Here is a 20550-nt window from a genome sequence, read left to right on the forward strand (position 1 = left end):
GTGTTGGATTCCCCCACTTAACTGAGACCATACAACACTTGTCTCTCTCTATGAGAACAGTGTCCCTTCTCACAGAGTGACCTCAGAGGCTGTCCGTGTTTTTCTCAAATGGCGGGCTTTTCCTTCCCTTTAATGATATTTAAGAAAGTGTACCATATTATTTTTTACTACTCAATCTGTGGACACATAGATAATTTATGGCTTTACTATTGTAGTACTACAATGAACTGGGAGGTAGGATAATCTTTTTGAGATAGTGATATTATTTTCTTCACCCATACAGTGAATTACTGGGTCATCTGGTTCCATTTTTTTGAGGAACATTAGACTTGTTTTCCATGGCATCTGAATCAACGTCCGTTACTACCAATAGAACCCAAGTGTTCCCTCTTTTCATCATCCTCACCAACATTTATCTCTTGTTTGATAATAACCATGATTAGAGCTTGGCATTTTTAGCTCTGCCTCCCCCAGCTGGGAAGGGGAGAGGGGCTGGAGATGGAGTTAATGGGCAGTCGTGCCCATCTAATGAAACCGTATAGAAAGTCTCAATGTATAGGTCAGTAGATACATTTGCCTGGAACCCATCTGGTGGGAGAATGGTGCACCCCAACCCCCTGGGGATGGTTGCTTCTATTCCTGGGACCCTCCTTCCCTCTTACTCTCTGTGTATTTCACTTGGATACACATTTCAGCTCTTTTTTTTTTAGATATGCTTTAGCACTGTAGCACTGTTGTCCCATTGTTCATTGATTTGCTTGAGCGGGCACCAGTATAACGTCTCCATTGTGAGACTTGTTACTGTTTTTGGCATATCGAATACACCATGGGAAGCTTGCCAGGCTCTGCTGTGCGGGCGGGATACTCTTGGTAGCTTTCCAGGTTCTCCGAAAGGGACGGAGGAATCGAACCCAGGTTGGCCACGTGCAAGGCAAATGCCCTACCCGCTGTGCTATAGCTCCAGCCCAGATATGCTTGAGAGTATAATAATTAGATCAACATGGACTCTAGTGTTCTAGAAAAGGCTTAGACCCAGTGCAGGGTTATAGGAAACTGATTGGTGACCAGCCTGGCCGAGGTTGTTAGGGCGCTGGGACATACCCCTTGCCAGCAGGATTCATGGGCCTCCTATGAGACCATATCCTCCATTTGAGGCTTATAAGGCTGATTCCAGGCAGTGTCAGAGTGGAAGTAATTGCAGGACACCAGCAGGCGTCAGAGCATGGTCAGAGTGGGAACAAGCCCCTTCTGAGGGGTCAGGAGTGTCGTCAGTGTGCTAGTGGTGTGAGTGAAGAAAAAGCACACGACACTCCCACTGCTCTGACTCAAGGGTCAGTAGAGTTTCATGAGAAAAAGGGTTCCTTTCACTGAATTCTGGGGTCCTGAAATATTTCCTCTTTGCTTTTGTGATACAAAAGTAAAATTTTATTTTGTTAAAAAAATGAAAAATAAGTAAAATTTTCATTTTGTAGTAAAAAAATTTTGGTGCTGTTTTACTATTGCTTTTGGAGTGAGAATTTTCCTCACTCCTCACTTTACTGTGCTGCATCTCTGATGGTGGATTTCAGATATCCAGAGTATAGAGGAAGCCATATTGTTGTTGTTGTTGTTGTTGTTATTATTATTACAATTACAAGGTTGGGGAGACTCTAAAACGTTCTTCTTAATCTCCGTAAAGTTTATTTGGATGGAAAGTTTTTATAACTTTATCTTGCGAGTTGTCTATGTTGTATGGGCTTAGAATTATTAAATTATGAAAAGTAATTTTTGAAGGGGGATTGGATGCATTTCAAAGAAAAATTGTTAGCTAGATACCTTCTATCTCCTGGTTTTTACCTGCACCCCCAGTGCAGGTACTAGGGATTGATCCCAGGGCCTTACACGTGTGAAAGGACTGAAAGGTTTCTTCATATTTGCAGTATGAGTTTATAACCTTTCAAAAATTTTTAAAAGATCTGTTATTTCTGATTATAAATGTAGCACATTTTAGTATGTTGCATTTGTATTCATATAACTTTAATGTGCTTTAAGGCCTCAGACCAAAATAAAATGCTGAGATTAGAGGCTGGAGTGGTAGCACAGCTGGTAGGGCGTTTGCCTTGCACGCGGCCAACCCGAGTTCGAATCCCAGCATCCCATATGGCCCCCTGAGCATCGCCAGGGGTGATTCCTGAGTGCAGAGCCAGGAGTAACCCCTGTGCATCGCCGGGTGTGACCCGAAAAGCAAAAATAAATAAATAAATAAATGCTGAGATTATATTATCAGAACAATTAAAATATTTGCACAAGTTCTTGTGACTTGGCTTGCATTTTTGTTTTGTTTCTCTGCCACATCTAGCAGTGCTCAGGGCTTTTTCTACACTCAGCAATTATTCCTGGCAGTGCTCAGGGGATCATGGGCAGCTGGGAATCAAACCCAGCTTGGCTGCATACAAGGCAAGTGCCTACCCACTGTATTCTCTCTCTGGCCCATGTTTATTTACATTTTAAATCAAAGGATTAGAATTCTTTTTTTTTTTTAAATTTTGCTTTAGCTGTTAGCTTCTGAGAACCCATAATATTTCTCAACCACAATACTCAGAAATCCTCATTAGACCGTTTCTGCAAAGCACAGTATAATTTCTAATTATAGTACTGTAATTTAGTACAAAGGAATTCACTCTGCTACTTAATATCACTGAAAAGCAGATAATCTCATCAAGGAATTATAGTGATTACTAGCAATCACTAATATGGACTTTAAAATAGTATTAATGATTTTCAAGGCCTATTCTTAGAAGAATTATTCTCCATCTCTTTTTAATTCTATGGTGATAATACTCTTGGTCATTTATAAGTTTTATAGTTTCTTTCAAATAAAATATCTTACTTGGAGTAGAATATTTGGAAAATATTCAGAAACCGAATCCTTGGTTACATGCACTTTTATCATCTTGATTTTAAATAATTTACTTATTTGCTTATATTAAGAGGAGTATTAGTAGCTACACGGGGAATCACTGTAGCATGTGAAAGCAACTGAGGAATCTTATTGTGTTCCCACCTTTCTCTGAATCCCACAGTCAATTTTTAGCCCATGACCAGCCAGTCCTGTTGAGTATTTGGGACTTATGTCTTCTGGATTCATCCAAACAGACATTCAATCCTGGCACGATTCTTTTTATAAATTATTGAATACTTTGTCCTCTCAGCTTTGCTGAAGTAATAAAAATATGTTGCTCGTGAGCTCAGGGAGAAAGCAGCTGGAATAGAGAAGGGATCACTAAGTCAATGATGGTTGGAGGGATCATTTGGGATGGAAGATGTGTGCTGAAAGCAGATAAAGGACCAAACGTGATAGCCTCTCAGTCTTTGTATTGCAAATCATAATGCCCAAAAGGAGAGAAAGAGCACTGGGGAAAATTGTCTGCTACAGAGGCATGGGGGAGGGATGGGACTGGGGAGGGGATATAGGGGACTTTGATGGTGGAAAATGTGCACTGGTGGAGGGATGAGTGTTTGAACATTGTATGACTGAAACTCAAACATGAAAGCTTTGTAACTGTATCTCACAGTGGTTCATGAAAAAAAATGTTGTTATTTTAAGGGATAGTAGATGCTTTATAAACATAATGCATATATATAGAGAGAGCATGTGATCGATAGAAAATGGATTTGGGAGAAGTCCAGTAATTGAAACCTCTCACTCATTGTTTTGAAGCAATCAATTCTTGACTAAACAACCACTTAGCATATACACATGGATTCTGACATAGTTAGGATTTTAGTTAGGACTTTTTTTTTTTTTTGCGGAGGAGTATGGCGTGTGTTTTCCAAGAAGTGGTCAGAAGGTCTAGGGGTCCTTCTCAGTGATCTTGGCCAGCTGGATCAGCAGCTATTACCCAGGCCACCCTGCTGTGCTTGGGGACATCCTGGGCTGAATCCATCTATTTTGAGCGGACCAGGGACCTTGTATCAGGGATCTATTTAAATATTATCAGCCACATGTAAAGTATGTTCCTTCAGCCTGGTACTGTCTCTTGGTCCTGAAGGTAATTTACAAGATAATCTTTTTTTTCTTCTTCTTTTTTTTTTTTTTTAGTAGATTGAAGAATGTCTTTGTTTCTGGAGCTTCTATAGTACCTTCAATAGGTTTGATAGGAACATCACAATTGGCAAGTGGTCTCATTATTTGAAGATCTCTATTTGTACACATTTTCCTTTCTGAGACACTGATCTGTAATGTCCTGGACATGAGCACTGTGAGCATTTATGAGGTATGAATGAGTTTTAATGGTACAGTCACTAAAAGAGGAAACAGTTGTTTTTAGATACAAAGAAAACAACTGGAATGTTGTAATGTCCCTTTCTAAAATCATCTCCTTAAAGGACAACAGACATACTGGTTTTATAAAGATTGGGGAAGTTTTGTGACATGTTGATTTTACTAAGTTGGTTTGTGAGGGCTGATTCTTAAATCCCCACTGATAATGTTGGGGAGAGGTAGAACGAATTAGATTAAATGGAAACTACGTTTCTATCATTTCACCAAGACAGAGCTATGTAGTTAATTATCTTTATCAAAATCATTATGGTAAAATTCTGCTGACTTGAACATAACTGATCTGGGAATTAAATATTCACCCAAGTCCTATTTAATAAGTCACGCCAGCATTTTTGCAAAGTAGATACAGGGTATATTTATAGTGTCCTTTGTATAGCTGAAATATCACCAGTATCACTATATCATGTCATCCTGTTGTTCATCGATTTGCTTGAGAGGGCACCAGTAAGTCTCCCTTGTGAGACTCGTTACTGTTTTTGGCATATCGAATAAGCCACGGGTAGCTTGCCAGGCTCTACCGTGCGGGCGGGATATTCTCTGTAGCTTGCTGGGCTCTTCGAGAGGGGCAGAGGAATTGAACCCGGGTCAGACACGTGCAAGGTAAAGGCCCTGTCCACTGTGCCATCGCTCCAACCTATCACCAGTAATATGCTAGATTTGTGCAATTTTTAATTTTCTTGCACAAAAGTAAAAATAACCACATAGTCAATTAAAATTTGAAAGAAATTTTAAGGAAAGAATAAGGATTCTTGTTTAGGCTGTATAGACCCTACTCTAGATGTTCAAGTTATGAGCTCCCCCAGCATTTCTCAGTACTCCATGCGACTGATTTTTAGTACCCTCCCTCTTCCCCTTGAGAGCCCCTCATGGGGAGGGAGGGAGAAGAAAACTGTGACTTCAGGCCCCTCATTGGTTTTATTGGCCATCAGAACACTTCCTAAGCATTCAGCTCTTTCTCCTTTGAGAACAGGGTAAAATTAGGACTCCTTGACTCTTAAATTAGGAATACCTCATCACTTGTCCCATGACATGTGAGGTACATATACATATATGTGTGTGTGTGTGTGTATGTGTGTATGTGTTCACTTTACTCCAGGGTGAAGTGACCCCTTCAAGCATAAGGTTTAGGGGTGCATGTGTGTCTCCTGGGGGAGTAGGGGTGGGCCGGCTCTCATCTCCTTAGGACTCTGGCTGGGTCTTGAAATTCACGAGATCTACCACACAGTAACAGGAAGCCAGCAGCACATTTTATTGAATTGTCACTTGTGCGTGGGAGGTTTTACAGGAGGATATAGGCTAAAGTGTGTGGCCAGAAGAGGAAGTTTTTTAAAAAAAAATTCTGACAGAGACAATAAATATGTGAAGAGTTGATATGACTCAGGAGTTTAGGCTATATAAATCAGTGATTTTCAATCTTTTTATACCGTGGTGCAGACTTGTAAACCACTGTTCCAGACAGTAAGTGGTAAAGATGTAACAGGGTTTGTTTATTCTGATTCTCGAGGCGCCATTCCCTGTCTGGGGTAATGAGATTGCCTATCTTCTGCCTGCTGCAGCCAAGGTAACTTTCTTCTACTACAGGAAAGAGGGACAAGATGGGGAGAACTGGGTAACCTCCCAATCCTACTGTTTTCTTGAGCTTTCAGTGCCAGCTATAAGCCCAAGATGCCATGTTAATTAATTAACTCTTGGGCAATGCCTGGCACTTTTGCCAGCTCAGTACTTGGGGTACTAGTCACACCTAGCATGACTTGGTACTGTGCAGTGCTGGGGTTCGAACCTGTGTGTAAAGCTTAGGCCTGCAGCAAGGATTTAGTGCTGCTCAGGCTCTGTCTTGCCAGGGATTCCCTGGGCCATTCTAGCAGTGCGTGGGGACCTCTACTCCATGTTCTGATCTGGCGATGATCAAGGGATCCTGTGGTGCCAGGAATCTAACAAGGTTGACCACGTGGAAGGCAAGCACCTTAAACCCTATTCCATCTCTCCGGTCCCTCTTTTAGTTCACTTTTGATTTGTGGTGCCAGGGATTAAACCCTGGCCTCACATACATACAGGGTTCACATGTCCTATTTTGGAGCCACAATGTCCTCCGACCCGGCAGGTCTTTGTTCAGATCCTCCTCTCTGCCCTCTGTGTCTGCATGGAAGCTGCTTGTTCCTTTCCATCTGTACTTTTGTGGTACTTCAGATGTACCTTCATCACGAGGCACGAATGAGACCCTGATGGTTTTATTTCAGTGCTGATTTCTAGGCTGTGATTTCATAGAAAAAAAAGGTCCATTTGTCTGTTTATCTAGTATTAGCTATCACACTTACTATTACATATAGCCAGAGAAAATAAGCTACACATTAAAGGTATGGGGCTGGAGCGATAGCAGAGCAGGTAGGGTGGCTTGCCTTGCATGCAGCCGACCCAGGTTTGATTCCTCTATCCCTCTCGGAGAGCCCGGCAAGCTACCGAGAGTATCCCACCTGCACGGCAGAGCCTGGCGAGCTCCCTGTGGTGTATTCAATATGCCAAAAACAGTAACAAAAAAGTCTCACAATGGAGACGTTACTGGTGCCCGCTCGAGCAAATCGATGAGCAGCAGGATGACAGTGATACAGTGATTAAATATATGGCAAAAGAGTATTTGTGTTTTGCACTAGCATTTCACTTATTTCTTCTCCCACATTTTAAAAACATTTTCCATAGATAAATGATCACTAATGCGATATAACTGGTATATTCCAAAATATATGGGCAGAAATGTGGGTTTGTTTTGGACCATAGGTGGTGGTGTTTGAGAGTTACTCCCAGCTCTTCGATGTCACTTCCAGAAATTCCTGGGGAAAACATTCCGTTCTGGGGATCAAAGCTGGGCTTCCTCATGCAAAGCATGTGCTCACACGCTTTGAACATCGTTCCAGACTTTGTGTAGAAAATGTGAGTGAATGGAATGTGGGGATGCCTCTTGGCTTGTCTCTGTGCCTCTCTTCTTAATTCAGCTTTAATTAATATGTCCTTGTGCAGGTGCTTCTCAACCCCCCCTCTTTTTTGTCATTTATTTATTTATTGGTTTTGGGCCACACCTAGTGGTGCTCAGAGCTTACTCCTGATGCACTCAGGGATCATTACTGGTGGGGCTCAGGGGACCAAGTCCTGAGGATTGAATGTGAATCGGCTGCATGCAAGGCGAGCACCTTATCCGCTGTACTATCACTTTGGCCTCATTCTTTCTCTTTATCACTTTCTCTCTTATCAGCCCAGTGAACTTAAAAAATTTTTTTATTAAAGTGATACTGGCTTATACCGAATGAAATTTTAACACCACAGACCTATTACATATTTGCCTATCTGTATGTGTATGTTCTTTGATGGGGAGGAGGTATACTGTGAGCAGCTTTTGCCCTTCTCCAGCCCATCTTCTTCGTTAAGAATGTTTGCCTTAGAGTTTGTAAAAGATACAGTTCCCCCATTGTGCAAGGAATTTCCACTTCAGTGAGCTAATTTTAGCCATACTGAATCAGTGCTCTGTTGTCTGATACACCTGTGCCTTTATAATAGCTTTGTTTGACACTGATTATTATTTAAATAGGTATGCTAGAAAAAACATAGCATATTGAGAACATTGGAAAAGTCGATGTTCTATACTGTTAAGCCCCCACCCCCCACCCATTTTCCCCCCTGTCTCTGTTGCTCATCGATTTGCTCGAGCGGGCATCAGTAATGTCTCCATTGTGAAACTTGTTACTGTTTTTGGCATATCGAATATACCATGGGTAGCTTGCCAGACTCTGCCGTGTGGGCGAAATATTCTCGGTAGCTTGCCGGGCCCTCTGAGAGGGGCGGGGGAATCGAGTCTGGGTAGCAGTGTCTTGTCCTAGAGCAGTTTTGCTTTAGTGTTTTCAGCAATTATTGATTGAGGGTGTTTTAGCACCAGACTCCATGCCAGGTGTCGAGCCTCAGGGTTAGCAGCCAGTCTGGTTCCTTTATTCTTGGTTGGATGAAATTACTCATAGACTTATATAAACTTCTATGAACTTTTGTGAGCTGGATATTTTGTACTGACTTTCATAGGTTACTGATAAAGTATAGGAGAGACTTGGTGAAAAGTCTTGGGAGTTGCTCTAACGAGCTTTTCATAAGCCACTGTTATTTGTGGCTTAATAAGGATTCTGGGCCAGAGGGATAGAGTGATCGCCTGGCATGTGAACAAATGGGTTTGATCTTCGGCACCTCATATGGTCCTGTGAGCCTGCCAGGAGTAATCCCTGAATGCAGAGCCAGGAGTAAGCCCTGAGCACTGCTGGGTGTGACAGCTCCCCTCGCCCCCACCCTTTCCCTCGTCATCGCTACCCCCTCAAAAAAAAAAAAGAAAAAAGAAAAAGGATACTTGCTCTTGGTCCTGGGTTGCTTGCACAGAGTTCCTGAGATTCTGGTCACCCGAGCACCTCCAGGAGTGATCTCTGAGTGCAGAGCCAGGAGTAAGCCCTGAGCACCACTGAGTGTGCCCCCCCCGAAAAAAAATTGAAACATTTAGCGCAGTTCTCTACCTTGGGAAGGAGATCTGAGAGTTGGAATTTGAGTTACTCAATTTTCATGATTTACTCAATCTGGCCTATGTAAGGAGAACTCCATAAGGACTCAGAGTTCAGAGGAAATATTTGCCCAACATTCATTTGACAACGTGTTAATGTCTAGGGGCTTAAGGATAATGTCTAATAAAACACTTACAAAACTTTCCACCACCAACAAAAAAACAGGGAACCATCCAAAACTACAGAGAATAGATGAATGTGGAGCAACAGATACGTCTTTAAAGAAAACACACAGGTGGTCAATGGGTATATGAAAAAATTCTCTTCATCACTTATCAGGAAAACGCAAATCAGATCAACAATGAGCTATCACCTGACATTAGTGATACTGGAACACGTGAAAAAGAACCAAAACAACCAGTACTGGCATGGATGTGGGGAAAAAGGAACCCTTATCCACTGCTGGTGGGAATGTTGCCTGTTTCAATCTCTTTTGAAAACAACATGGACACTTCTCAAGAAACCCAATAATTAATCTTCTGTATGACCAGCAAATAAATCCACAACTTGTTATCTACTCCAAGGGCCCAAAAACACTATTTCAAAAATGCAGTTGTCCTATATTCATTGCAGCACTATTCATAATAGTCAAGATCTGGAAACAGTCCAAGAGTCCAAGAGCTAATGATTGAATAAAATAAACTGTGGTAGATATACACAATGGAATACTACTCAGCTGTAAAAAAAAAAGTTGAAATCATTCAATTCCCACAGTATTGTGGAACACTAGAAGGTATCATGTTAAGTGAAGTCAGAGAAAACCAGAGAGATACAGGAGGATCACTCTCATATGTGGAGATATAAAGGAACATAGTAAGGGAACAAAAAAGGCAATAGGACCTGAGGGTTGGTCTACAGAACTGAGCTTATCTGGGGTGAGGAGATTGGACAGAGGGGGTAGGTCCTTGGGACACTGGTGGAAAGAAGCGGACACTGGTGGTGGGTGTAGGTTGGAATGATGCATGCATGAAGCTATCATTAACAGTATTATAAATCATGGTGCCTCAATAAAGATGTGGGGGGGGGGATTTTCCCTCTAGGGAAAAAAAGAAAGAAAGCAACTTCAAGTTAGGAAAGCTTTTCTGGGAGGTGTGAGAGGCAGTATACCTGGGGAGGGTGTAGAGACAGACCCCTCACTCCATACCCTGCCATATGCATCTGTCTCTTACCTGTGTCCATTGCTCTGTTGTCTCTTTCACGATAAGCCAGTAATAATGAGGATGACACTTGCCTGAGTTCTGAAAGTTATTCTAGCTGAGCATGGACCTTGAGGCGGGCATTGTGGGAGTCTCCAACTGACAGGGAGGGCTGGGCAGTCAGAAGCATGGTCCTGGGGATTGTGATTAGTGCCTGAGACAGTGAACTGTGAGGGGACTGAGGCCTGTCACCTGTGGGGTAAGACATTATCTAAAGGTAGACAGTGTCAAGTTTGAATTGTTGGGTAGTCAATTACAGGGAGTTAAGGGTGTCAGAAAAGACATCACAGATTTTCTGTCAGGAGTTGGGGGAACCTTTCCATTGACTGCCTTATATGTATAGGTGACAATACATATTTTGTTGCGCACAAAGTGTACTTATTTAAAATGTATTTTTGCATAAACATATTGAGACCCAGGCCTAAGAAGATGGAGTCAGTGTAGTTTTTATTTCTTTGTTTTTTCCTGAAGCCCATAGCAGGTCTCCAGCCACATCACCACCACTGCACCCTATGCTGCCTGCAGTGTGGAGATCCAGTTTCAACTTTTGGACCATTCCATATCCAGAGAGATAGTCCAGGGATGAAGGCACTTTACTTCCATATCACCAGTGTAGGTTCAATTCCTGGCACCCCGTGAACTCTGCCAGAAGTGATTTCCTGAGCACAGAGCCAGGAGTAAGCCCTGAGTATTGCCAGGTGTGACCTATTCACTCCTTTCTCAATTTGGGGCCATAGTGGATGACTCACATAGTATCCAAATATACATATGCACAGATTGACAGGGAATGTTCAATATAGGGTTTGCCTAAAGAATCAGGCTTTGGTACTGGAATGACTGTACAGCGGGGAAAACAGTTGCATCCCATGTGGTCCCCCAGGCACTTACAGGAGTGATCGCTGTGTGCAGAGCCAGGATTAAACCCTGCTGTATGTGACCCCAAAACCAATTCTAAAAAAAAAAAAAGAATTAGCTGTTAACCCTCACTGTTATGTAACTGCCCTGTGGCAGATGTAATATGGTTCCTAGGGCAGTTTGTCATTGCTGAAGGCCGGAAAATACATGTCAAAAGAGACATTATTTGGAGGTTTGGGTTTAGGCAGTAAAGCTTCTCTTTTGTACCTACCCTTTTTGTCTCCACTTCTTGCACAGTATAGACATTTTATAATAAAGAATATTTTAATCTATTTGTTCATTTTTTAAATTCAGATTTTCTTGTTGTTGTTATTTATTTATTTTGGGCCACACCTGACTCTGCTCAGGGCTTACTCCTGTCTCTGTGCTCAGGGGTCATTCCATGCTTGGGACTGTATGTAGTGCCAGGATTGGTCATGTCCAAGGCAGGCACCTTCCCCACAGTGCTCTCTTTCCAGCTCCCTGAAGTTGTCCCCTGGAAATTCTTAGTTGCTGAAGAAGGATCTGTACTTCTATTTTGCACTGAGTCCTGCAAATTAGATGTCCTGCCTGTGAGGTTGGTTTTCCATGGAAACGCAAAGATACAGAGAGAAGCTCTAGACATAATTGTCCACATTCTTGCTCCTCAGAGAGTCGCAACTAGCACAGTAAAAAGTGTCTGAGCACATCAGCAAGACCGTCTGCATTGCCTGCGGATGCCTCAGGCTGTCCCAGACTGATGCTATTAAACATTTGATTTATTTGACAAACCTTGTCCTCCCATTTTCTTCTCACCAAGCCACCTTTTAATTATGATTTGGCTTCTTCTGTGGCCTTCCTGCGGGGCAAGAACTGGCTGGTCATGCTGACTCCATACTTCAGTACAGTAGTGAATTTTACTAATTTGACATTGTGGTTCTATGCCTCAGTGAGATTCCGTAATACGAGTCTGCCTGTGGGAAAAGGTCCCCTCCTGTCAGAGATTCTGGACAGACGGCCCTGTCAGAGCTAGCGAATTCACCAAACCAATCAGGTGTGGAACACTAGGAACTAGATTTTTGGAGTCAGCAGCCAGGCACTGCTGGGATCAAGTTATTGGTTCTGTGTTACCACTGTGTGATCTTGGCCAAGACACATAACTTCTCTGTGCCCTAGATGTTCATCATCCATGGGATATGGCATCTACCATAAAGCTGTTAAGAGTTTGAATGAGAAGAAGTGCATAGCTCAGAGTTTCTCAGCTTTAGCTCTACTGGTCAGGTTAGAGAATTCTTCATTGGAGCAAAGAGGCTTGCCCTGTACATTGTAAGATACTTAGCAGCTTCTCTGGATTCCCCCGGTTGCTTCCCTCCAACCCTCCACAGTTGTGACCATCAAAATGCCTACAGATATTGCAAAATATCCTCTGGTTAAGAATTGCTGTTTTCAGAGAGAAATATCTAGAGGAGAGAAAGCTAGTGTCAGATTTTCTAGTAATAGTGGTGTCTGCAGCATTTCTGATGATGAGATGCCTTGCTTATGGAGGACTTTAGTCAACCTTTCATTTGTCCTCTTTAAGTTTCTATATCTGTACCAGAATGAAGTCGATATGGATGAAAAGATAAGTTTTTTAAGCTTTAAGAAATTGGGGGGGAATAAATAAGCGAAATAGCAAATAAGAATAGCTTTTCCCAACAAAATGAACCTCTAGACTCAGAAAAACTAGTGGCTTGGTTGCCTCAGGGAAAAGGCGGGATCCCAGCCTGCTCCTGGGACCCTGAGCACCCCAGCCTTCCCCCCACTCCAGACTGCCCCCTAGCACTGCAGCCGGGTCTGTCTCCAGCACAGGTGTGTGCTATTGTGGGGAAAGGGCGTGGCCTAGGCAAAGTGGGCGTGGCCTATTTTGGGGCCGGCAGATATTCACCTAAAACCCATCAATATGTTGTTTCATCTCAACCTTCATTACCTATGTCATGTCCAAGAGTAACATCCTAGCTATTCATAAACAGTAGGACAATGAAACACAAGACTTCACATAAGGATTAAAGAAACATCTGAGTGGGAGGTCATGTTCTAGAAGGGGAAAATAAAAATGCAACCACCATTGACTGAGCCTATCCAGAATCCTTTTTCGCAACAAGAGGGAACAGGGATACTGATCTTGAAGGTCCCTCTTCCATACCACCACAACACCATGAAGAAACAGCGCAAATCCCCACCACAAGCAGAGGACAATGAAAGGAGAGCAGAAACCTCAATAGGCGTTTCCTGCAAACTTAAGCTCTCTGATAAAGAATTCAGAGTTGAAATCCTCAAGATGTTCAATGAACTCAATGGAAAGATTGACAAGTTAAAGGAGGACTTGACAGAAACAGTACAACAGACAGCTTACAAAATATGGGGAAAAATGAGAGCAGAAATAAAAAACCTACAAAAAGAAATGAAGGATTCGGTAGATGAAATAAAAAACTCTGTGGCTTCCCTCAACAATATAATGACTGCAGCAGAAGACAGAATCAGTGAACTTGAAGATGAGCTGCAGGCAGCCTACAGGCAACAACAAACAATGGGGAAGAGACCTCAAAATAGCTCTAGGACGAATCAGAGTCCTAGGGGATGATCTCAAGAGGAACAACATTAGAATCACTGGAATACCAGAAGGACAGGGAACCAACCCCAATGAAAAAGCCACAGTCAAAGAAATTATTGCTGAAAAGTTCCTAGAGCTGGAGAATGCAGGCAAACAGATTCAAGGAGCCAGAAGGGTGCCAGGTAAAAGAGACCCTAACAGAAAACTCCAAGACATATCATAGTTAGAATGATGGACGTCATGGATAGAGACCCAATACTGCAAGCAGCAAGGTCGAAGAAGGAAATCACTTACAAAGCAGCACCCCTTAGATTCACAGCAGACCTGTCAGAGGAAGCCCTCCAAGCCCGAAGGCAGTGGTGGGATATAGTGAAAAAACTCAATGAAATTAACGCTTCACCAAGAATACTTTATCTGGCTAAACTCTCATTCAAACTCGAAGGAATGATACACTATTTTGTGGATAAACAACAGCTCAGGAACTTCATAGACTCAAAACCAAACCTAAAAGAAGGACTAAAGGGGCTATTGTAAGACAAGAAGAACCCCTACAAGCACAACAAACCCTTACAGAAAGATGGTGCAAAATCCCATAACAATAATCTCTCTTAATGTCAATGGTCTAAATTCACCAATTAAGAGACACAGTGTGGCAAAATGGATTCAGAGACTGATCCCAACATTTTACTGCCTGCAAGGAAAAAGGCGGGTACTGGGGAGAGCAAATAGTATGAGTTGAGAGTCTGTTTGTGATGGAAGTGGTGAAAATTACATACAGAGGTGGGAAAATAAATCCCTGAAATTATCTTAATATTGCAGGGTTGGAGCAATAGCACAGCAGGTAGGGCGTTTGCTTTGCACATGGCTTAGCTGGGTTCGATTCCTTTGCACTTCTCGGAGAGCCCGGCAAGCTACCGAGAGTATCTCGCCTGCAAGGTATCTCGCCTGGCAAGCTACCCATGGCGTATTCGATATGCCAAAAACAGTAACAACAAGTCTCACAATGGAGACTTTATTGGTGCCTGCTCAAGCAAATCAATGAGCAACAGGATTACAGTGATACAGTGATTGTAGACCAATAATAAATTAATTTAAAATGGGGAAAATGGGGGACTTTCAAACTTCAAGATATGGTCCTTGTATGACATCTACTATTGGGTTTAAATAATTGTAGAGTTTTCTTTCCTGCAAGATGCTAGCATATTGAAAATAAACAGGAATAATCTGTAAAAAAATAAGTTATAAGTATAATTAAGAAAGCAAGCTAATGATGAGAATGACAGAATCATTCTGTCTGTCATCTAATGAAAGAATGACAGAATCAATCTGTCTGTCATCTAATGATGACACGACAGAATCATATGAAGGAAGACAAATATATACATAGAATACCCATACATGAGAACAAAGCAGTCATTCTGCTTAGAAAGATTATAGATTATTCAATAAAGATTAAAAATTATTCAAATTTAATAATGGAGAAGCTGGAGCAATAGCACAGCGGGTAGGGCGTTTGCCTTCCACGCAGCTGACCTGGGTTTGATTCCCAGCATCCCATATGGTCCCCAGAGCACCGCCAGGGGTGATTCCTGAGTGCAAAGGCAGGATTAACCCCTGTGAATTGACAGGTGTGACCAAAAAAGAAAAAAAATACTTAACAATGGAAAATGTTAATCCTTTAAAAATCTAAATTGACAAAGATTTCAGCAGGTATATTCATCTGTGTTGTATAGTTTAGAATCTTACTGCACATTCTATCTTTAAAGATTTTTTTAATATGTATACTGGTGGAGGGATGGGTGTTGGAACACTATATGACTGAAACCTAATAATGAACAGCTTTGTAAAGGTCTATCACAGTGCTTTAATAAAAAATCTTTGAAAAATTATTTTATAACTTTATTAACTCATCAGTTTTGTTAGACATTAAATATTCCAACACCAATCCCACCACCATTGCACCTTCCCACCACCATTAGTTCCAATTTTCCCACCACCCCTTAAGACTGCCCTCATAGCAGACCCTCAATAATTTATTTTATGTTACTTATTATTTGCTAAAATGATGATCAAAAAATGTTTCCTTAGAAGAAAGCTAGTGAAGATGGCTCACCATGGAGCCATTAAGCCCTTATAGAAGAGATACTAAGATGTTTACTACACATTCTTTGTGTTGCGGTGAATGTGTGAAATTGCTATGTAAATAAACATGATGATAAGGATGCCTTTATCAGAGCAGGGCTAGAGAGCTTACTTAGCATACAGGAAGCCTGGGTGCAGTCCCAGAACCTCATGCTTCCTTGAACACAACTGGGAGCATCCCCCAAGTACAGAGCCAGGAGTAGTTCTGGAGCACCTTCAGGTGTGGCTCTAACTCCCCCCCCCCCAACGCACTCTCATCAATATAGCATTTAGGTCACCCAATCATATTTAGGAATAATTCCTACAAATAATCTGGAATGTAGACATGTATGCATGAAGATGTTTATTTCAAGTTTGTTTTAGTGAAAGCTAGCTAAATGTCTAGCATTAGTCCAGTTAATTGTAACATATAATTAGTAATCCTTAGAAAAGTTCTTTATTTACAGAAAGTTTCTCTCAGCTTGCAAAATTATTACAGCGGTAAATTTCAGAAGCAGATCTTAACATGGGCATTTATTTATTTTTTTGCTTTTTGGGTCACACCCGGCAATGCACAGGGGTCACTCCTGGCTCATGCACTCAGGAATTACCCTTGGCAGTGCTCAGGGGACCATATGGGATGCTGGGAATCAAACCGGGGTTGGCCGAGTGAAAGGCAAACGCCCTACCTACTGTGCTATTGCTCCAGCCCCCCCCCCACACTTTTTTTTCTTTCTGGGTCACACCCAGCGATGCTCAGGGGTTACTACTGGCTCTGCACTCAGGAATCACTCTTGGCAGTTCCTGGGGACCCTATGGGATGCTGGGAATCGAACCCAGGTCGGCCACGTGCAAGGCAAACACTCTCCCTGCTGTGCTATTACTCCAGCCCCCTAACATGAGGTGTTTAATATGAACTCAATCCACAATAAAAAATGGAAGGGATATGCTATATAAGCATAGTACTTCTTCCAGGTAAAATGAATTGTGACTAATCTATGAAATATCCTGAACTAAGTAATTGAAATGATTTCACAGCAAATTTAGACTTCCTGTTTCTCTTAATGAAGTCTTACATCTCAGTTGGCCTCTGGCTTGGTAATATTGAGCAAGGTATTTAAGTTCCCTGTCTCAGATTAGGAGCGCAAAGGGCAATTGTCCTAGACTTCAGTGCAACTTTGCATTGTTACCCATGTGCCCATAAGTGTGCTGAGGGCTTCTTGGTCCACTGAGGCAGAATTCTGATCAGCTACTTTCTCTTCTGGTCCAAGAGAAGGTCAGTTTTATACTGTATATACTGTAGCAAGCTTAATTACAATAGCAGAATTGTCCCCCCTCCTCCAGTGTAACTAGTAGAAGCACAAGCCTGGCAGTCTTGAATACCTGTGTGCATAGAGAAAGAAATACTTGGGGCTGGAGCGATAGCACAGCAGGTAGGGTGTTTGCCTTGCACTCCGCCAACCTGGGTTCCATTCTCAGCATCCCATATGGTCTCATGAGTGCTGCCAGGGGTAATTCCTGAGTGCAGAGCCAGGAGTGACCCTTGTGTATCGTCTGGTGTGACCCAAAAAGCAAACACAAATAAACAAACAAACAAAAAAATACTTTGGTTATTTTAGTGGTCAGAGGCAATTCTTGTGTAAGAAATGTAAGAACTAGAAGATAAGACATTTTATTTTAAGGTATTTCTTTCTTTATTTTTTTTCCCTTATTGGTGCATGGACAGGTCAAGATAATCCATTGTGGTTTTTTTCCCCAGAGGAAGCTTGAAGTAATTGTGAACAAATACTGCAGTGTTGTCTTACAACTCCAAACCTCCGCAGGTCATTTTCTCTGAGTTCAAGTTTTGCTTTCATTCACTCTGAATTTCTAAATAATTAAATTATTTAATAAGAATTTCTACACATCTTAGGGGTAGACCACTTGCCCTGGATTGGGAGTAAATTTGAGGTTTTTCATACCATGGCATTTTTTTTGTTGATTTTTAAGGTATGTTTGTGTAGTTGTATGTTTCTTGATGAAATGAATATCTAACTTATCTGTTTTATTTTTATAGTATGTGCAGAAGCTTATAATCCTGATGAAGAAGAAGATGATGCCGAATCCAGGGTATGTAATTCACTGAATAAATGAATTTCAAATTATTATACCTATGCTGGTAAGAAAGATAGTAAAAGATCTTAATAGATCTATAGTTCCACATGAGACATAATGCAATTGTTTGGAATTTATTTCTCTTCCTTCACTTATCTCTGATTACCTACCTGCCTCTACCTCTATGCAATTATCTTTGTCCAACATATCTTTAAATGAAAAAAAGTATCTTTAAAAGATGAACATAAAGCTCACTGAAGTTTGTAGGGTTTTTTTTTTTGCAGATTACAGTCTGATGATGAAGAACATTTTTTACAGACTCACTCATAATGATGTTATCTTTTATAGACAATTTTTCTAGTAAAGAGATATGCTGGGGAAAGCTCTACCTAGTAGATGACTACCAGAGCTTACACTGAAAAAATTATAGTAAAATTATATCTGCAGAGTTGGAATGATAGTTCTTATTTACGGTTCTAATAGTTTGCTCAGAAATTGATGTTTTGGAAAGTCCAACAGCTTTGTAAAAAAATGTTTAGTCTGTGGACTGAAGCAATAGTGTAGTGGGTAGGTTGTTTGCCTTGCATGTGGCCAACCTGGATTCAATCCCCGGCATGCCATATGGTCCCCTGAGTCTGCCAGGAGTAATTCCTGAATACAGAGCCAGGCATAACTCCTGAGCACAGCTGAGTGTGACCCAAATGGAATAAATTTTCTTTTATTCTGTAAGGCATTTTTTAAAGCTGTTTTCTTTTATTATTTACCTACTGTCACTGTCATCCCGTTGCTCATCGATTTGTTCGAGCGGGCACCAGTATCATCTCTCATTGAGAGACTTATTGTTACTGTTTTTGGCATATCCAATACGCACAGGTAGCTTGCCAGGCTCTGCCTCGCCTGCTCGATACTCTCGGTAGCTTGCCGGGCTTTCTGAGAGGGGCAGAGGAATCGAACTCGGGTCGGCAGTGTGAAAGGCGAACGCCCAACAGCTGTACTATCGCTCCAGCCCTAAGTAAATTAAATGAAGAAATTGTTGCAGCTATACATATACAGTAATAATTTATCTTGAAAATATTTCCCTTTTCTACATTCCCTTTAAAATACAAGCCCAAATCTATTTCTGTAGACCTGAAAATCATTCCAGTGAGAATGAGTTTCACTTTGGAAAAGCAGATGTCGCATCCCTAAGTCTTTACATCATTAAGCCCCCTGAAGTCTTTGGAGAACCAGTTGGTAGAAGAATCAGGAGCTTTATGCTACACAGAAGGCCTTGAAGGAAGTCCTCTCTGATTCCCATCCCTGCTGGGATTCCCAGCACCAGAATTGTGAGGAGTTTACATACTCTTTGTCAGAGCGTAAATTATTTTGATTAAGTCCACAGATCCCTGTCTGAAAATAATGTTGCCCTAAGACCATGTGCTATCATTACTTCCTGTAAACAGAAAAACTGGAACTTTCCCATCATGTGTTTGATTTATGCTTCTATCAGAAGCAGTAGTGGGTAACTAGTGACGACCACACACATTCTTTCTGTTTGTAAACAGATGCAGAGGGTAAAACTTGGTAACTGAGGTACTAAGCTGGTTTAGACCAGTCGAGAATGAAATATGAAAATTTTGTTTTTAATAAAATTTTATTTCTAGTTAAATATTTTTAATTTTTTTTTAGTTTAAAGGTTAAAATTTTAATTTGAAAACAGTCTATAGTATCTTATATCTGAGAACTGTTAATTACTATTTGGTCCATGAGATAGTTAAAATGAAGAGTGGATCACTTCAAAGTCTCCATTGTGAGACTTGTTGTTACTGTTTTTGACATATCGAATACACCGCGGGTAGCTTGCCAGGCTCTGCCGTGCAGGCGGGATACTCTCAGTTGCTTTCCGGGCTCTCCCAGAGGGACGGAGCAATCGAACGCGGGTCAGCCACGTGCAAGGCAAATGCCTTACCTGCTGTGCTATCGCTTCAGCCCATAAAATAACTAGTAGTAGAGCAGAGAAACCTTTTAGAATTCTGCTAGAGCTTCTTGTAACCTTTGTCCTTCCGAGTATTCCATTGGCTGGAGGGGGCAGCAGTGTTTGGAGTCTTCAGTCATGAGCCAGGTGCAGAACTTTACAAGACAAAACTGTCCTATGTTCATTGGAGCACTGTGTGTGTATATTATATATATGTGTATGTGTGTGTGTGTGTGTACACGCGCATATATGTATATTTGGGTTGTTTCCTTATTTTGGCTACTGTATTATATATACATATATAATATGTATATGTTAATATTATATGTGTATATATAATATTGTATATTATACATACATTATATATATTGTGTATATATATATACATATATATACACAATAGCCAAAATAAGGAAACAACCCAAATGCCCATGAACAGATGACTGGAAAAAGAAACTCTGTTACATATACATATACACAATGGAGTACTCCACTGTAAAAAAAGGATAAAGTCATGCTATTTGCTGCAACGTGGATGGATCTGGAGAGTATCGTATTAAGTAGAATCAGTCAGAGGGAGAGGAACAGACTCAGAATGCTCTCTCTCATATATGGGATATAAAGAAACTATTGTAAGGAAATATCAAATGCCCAATGGCAATAGGAATGAGTTGGAGAACTGGACTTCAGTAGAAAGCTTGCCACTGGGGTGGGAGTGGGGGCATAAGTTAGGGAAAGGAACACTAGGGCAAAGGAGGAGGGGAAAAGTACCTACTGCAGAGGCAGGCTGGGGGGTCGGGGGTAGGGCACTGGGTACT

At 41.4% G+C, this 20550-nt stretch overlaps 1 protein-coding gene across 1 annotated transcript in view; it reads left to right on the forward strand.

The window, feature by feature from the left end:
• The window catches only part of PRKAR2B (protein kinase cAMP-dependent type II regulatory subunit beta), a 105066-nt gene that overhangs the window by 57643 nt on the left and 26873 nt on the right, over positions 1-20550 (forward strand). The window contains exon 3 of the mRNA XM_004602112.2: positions 17741-17793. Coding sequence (XP_004602169.1) covers positions 17741-17793 — 53 coding nt within the window. The remainder of the gene's footprint in view (positions 1-17740; positions 17794-20550) is intronic.

This window comes from Sorex araneus, chromosome 1 (genome assembly GCF_027595985.1).
Source record: "Sorex araneus isolate mSorAra2 chromosome 1, mSorAra2.pri, whole genome shotgun sequence".
In the NCBI taxonomy this organism is placed as follows: domain Eukaryota; kingdom Metazoa; phylum Chordata; class Mammalia; order Eulipotyphla; family Soricidae; genus Sorex; species Sorex araneus.